Source organism: Oncorhynchus gorbuscha, linkage group LG11 (genome assembly GCF_021184085.1).
Source record: "Oncorhynchus gorbuscha isolate QuinsamMale2020 ecotype Even-year linkage group LG11, OgorEven_v1.0, whole genome shotgun sequence".
Lineage (NCBI taxonomy): Eukaryota > Metazoa > Chordata > Actinopteri > Salmoniformes > Salmonidae > Oncorhynchus > Oncorhynchus gorbuscha.
In genome coordinates this window covers 35,398,425-35,401,411 of record NC_060183.1, presented here as the reverse complement: position 1 = coordinate 35,401,411, position 2,987 = coordinate 35,398,425, and the positions used below count along the sequence as shown (strand labels likewise).

Genomic DNA, 2,987 nt, shown 5'->3' with positions numbered 1-2,987 from the left:
TGAAGGGGTTGCTGCCCAAATTACTGGGTACACTCTGCCGGCCCAGAAAGATGAAAGGATTGGGGGGGGGGCAAAATGACTGTGAGGGGGCTCTGTTCCAGATTTTTTTGTATTTTTCCTAGTTCACTTTTAACCATTGAATGTCTGACTTTCTCAGAGGATAGGCTACAACACTGAATAATTGCTGAACGTATGTGTGTGTGTGTGTTTGTGTATATCTGTGTAAATAGTTTACTGTCAGTCCTCTGCCGTTTATACTTTATCGGTTTGTTTGTAATTAGGCCATGGTGGTATAAGAATTGAGAGGAAGTTGAGACGCAAAAGTAAAGTTGTGAAAAAAGCCCTCCCACTTTTTCCCTTTGCTCTTTCTCTCTCTGCCTCTCTCCCTCTCTGCCTGGCTGAATCCCCCTCCCCTGCTTAGGAGTCAGGTTTCTGTGGGATAGAGATACGGAGGCAGGGATGGGGATAGAGACGGGAGGCACGCTAAGGGGGTCGGAGGGAAACCAGAGCTGAACCATACACTCTTTACACTCTAAACCTTCTTAGAGGCGTTGCTGTTCAACCAGTCACATAGCTGCCGTTGTTGTCCATTTTACAGCTTTTTCTGTAGCTGCAGAAGACCACCTAGTTTTCCTCTAAAAGCAACTTCTTTACCTCATGTACTGTGCTGCCGTACTTGGGGAATGAAGACTTGTACTTTTGAGTCACTGCTGCTTCTCGTTGCTGTGGGTTTTATTGGCCCCCTCGCTCCCCTTTAATCAAACCCATTCCTATGCGCAGAGGGGAGAGGAGAGCAGCTCTCATAGCCTGCCTCCCAAATGGCACCTTATTCCCTGTAGTTCACTACCAAAAGTAGTGCACTGTAAAGGGAATAGGGGGACATTCAAGACACAGCCCTTGTCCTAGCATGGTTTTATACTGCCTTTCAAAGATAGGCCAAATTTCTTCATGGTTCCCCTCTCTTGGATATTAAACCTATTACTTATAATTTCCTCTGGTAGAATGAGGGAACGGCCATAAAACAATGATTAGGACAGATTTACCGTCCACTTGACGCCAGCACATTGTTAGTTGGCCTGTAAGGAAAATACAAGGCTCCAGACCGAAGATAACCATTAAGGCTTGTATAAACAGGGTTTGGATGGCTGTGTGTGTGTGCACGCGCGCGCTTGTGCGTCCTGGTACTTGGGCTGGTTGCTTTTCTTGTGCGAATTCCAGAAATTCCGGTACTGTTTTCTTGGATGATAATTGTGAAGGGAAGGATGCAACAAGCGGTATTTGGCAGCCGAAGTAACATATTTCCTTTTGTGCACTGTGATGTTGATTGTACTTTTGACTCATAGGGCTTTGTAGTTGCACATATTGTGAAATGTCTACAGTATTTAGTCAGAGTTGGAAGTTGTAAAACAGTTTTGTTTGTCTTTCATCTCCCTTGTATCATTACTTTTATTGAGTAGTTGGTGTTTGATAAGACTTCCTCTCCCAGCTCTCAGCCACTGCATCACCATGCTGGTTAAAAGCCAGATTTGTTTTCCTGTTGACTCACTAATGGAAGTCAATCTTGGCCAGTCTGCTTCCCCTCTATCTTCTACCCTCATCTCGCCTTTTATCCCTCTATCCTCATCTGTCCTATCATCTTTCCTTACGAATGACTCATTTTAAATGAGTGAAATATGTTATTTGTCAACTGTTGTATCTTCAGTCCAGTGTTGTAACCATCCTCTCTCTTTCTCTCCTCTTATAGATTCCCAGGCTCTCCAGGAGTCGGGTGACAGATCCCACTGGTGTGTGGTTGCGTACTGGGAGGAGAAGACACGCGTGGGGCGCCTCTACTCGGTCCAGGAGCCTTCCCTGGACATCTTCTACGACCTACCTCAGGGGAACGGCTTCTGCCTGGGCCAGCTCAGCTCCGACAACAAGAGCCCGCTAGTTCAAATGGTGCGGACCAAGATCGGCTACGGCATCCAGCTGAGTCGCGAGCCCGACGGGGTGTGGGTGTACAACCGCAGCTGCTACCCCATCTTCATCAAGTCGGCCACACTGGACAATCCCGACTCGCGGACTTTACTGGTGCATAAAGTGTTCCCTGGCTTCTCCATAAAGGCCTTTGACTTTGAGAAGGCAGACAGCCTGCAGAGGCCTAACGATCACGAGTTCACACAGCAGCCGAGGACTGGGTTTACTGTACAGATCAGCTTTGTGAAGGGCTGGGGTCAGTGCTACACAAGACAGTTTATTAGTAGCTGCCCCTGTTGGCTGGAGGTCATATTCAACAACCAATAGCAGCAATGGATTAACCTTCCTCTCCCGAGGAGTGTACCGAGGACACGGACTAGTCCTTTACTTATGCTTTTTTTTCTTTTTTTTTCTCAGAAGACAAGAGGTTTAAAAAAAGAAAAGAAAAATATGTTTAAAGAAAAACGAAGAGGCAAGCAAACCCCAATGAACTTGTTTAATATGACAAATTACTCTAAGATTGAATTAAAAGTGAAATAAAAAAGCGAAAATGTATTTTATGTTATATATAAATATATTATTACTTGTAAATATGAAGACGTTTTATATGCATCATTATTTATGTATTGTGCAATGTGTTGATGAGGAAAAATTAAATAAGATGCACTTTGCTTAATATAAATGCAAACAAAGAAATGCCAAAATAAAAAATAAATGTTTCTACTGGCGTTTATTTGTTGGGGGTGTACTGTAGGTACCAAGGAAAATGCTAATCTTCTTATATGATAATGTCTTCCACTGTAGGACCAAAAGAGGCTGAAATGAGTAGCTAACATACACTACAATTGTCAGTTGTCAGTCAAAAGTAATTTGGCATTTGAATTTGGTAAGGCAACTAAATATTGACAGACCCCTATTCAACATGACACAATCCACCTGCCTAACCTTGTCATTGTAAACAACGTCAACAAATTGTGGTTTATTTTCAGTTTTGTTTTACAGCTATTGTGCCATTTACAGTCATTTAACGC

The 2,987-nt window shown here is 43.5% G+C and overlaps 1 protein-coding gene across 1 annotated transcript in view; it reads left to right on the top strand.

The window, feature by feature from the left end:
- Nucleotides 1-2,684, top strand: part of LOC124048547 (mothers against decapentaplegic homolog 7-like) — a 25,496-nt gene extending 22,812 nt beyond the window's left edge. The window contains exon 4 of the mRNA XM_046369447.1: nucleotides 1,745-2,684. Coding sequence (XP_046225403.1) covers nucleotides 1,745-2,283 — 539 coding nt within the window. The 3' untranslated portion in view covers nucleotides 2,284-2,684. The remainder of the gene's footprint in view (nucleotides 1-1,744) is intronic.
- Nucleotides 2,685-2,987: the final 303 nt, after the last annotated feature.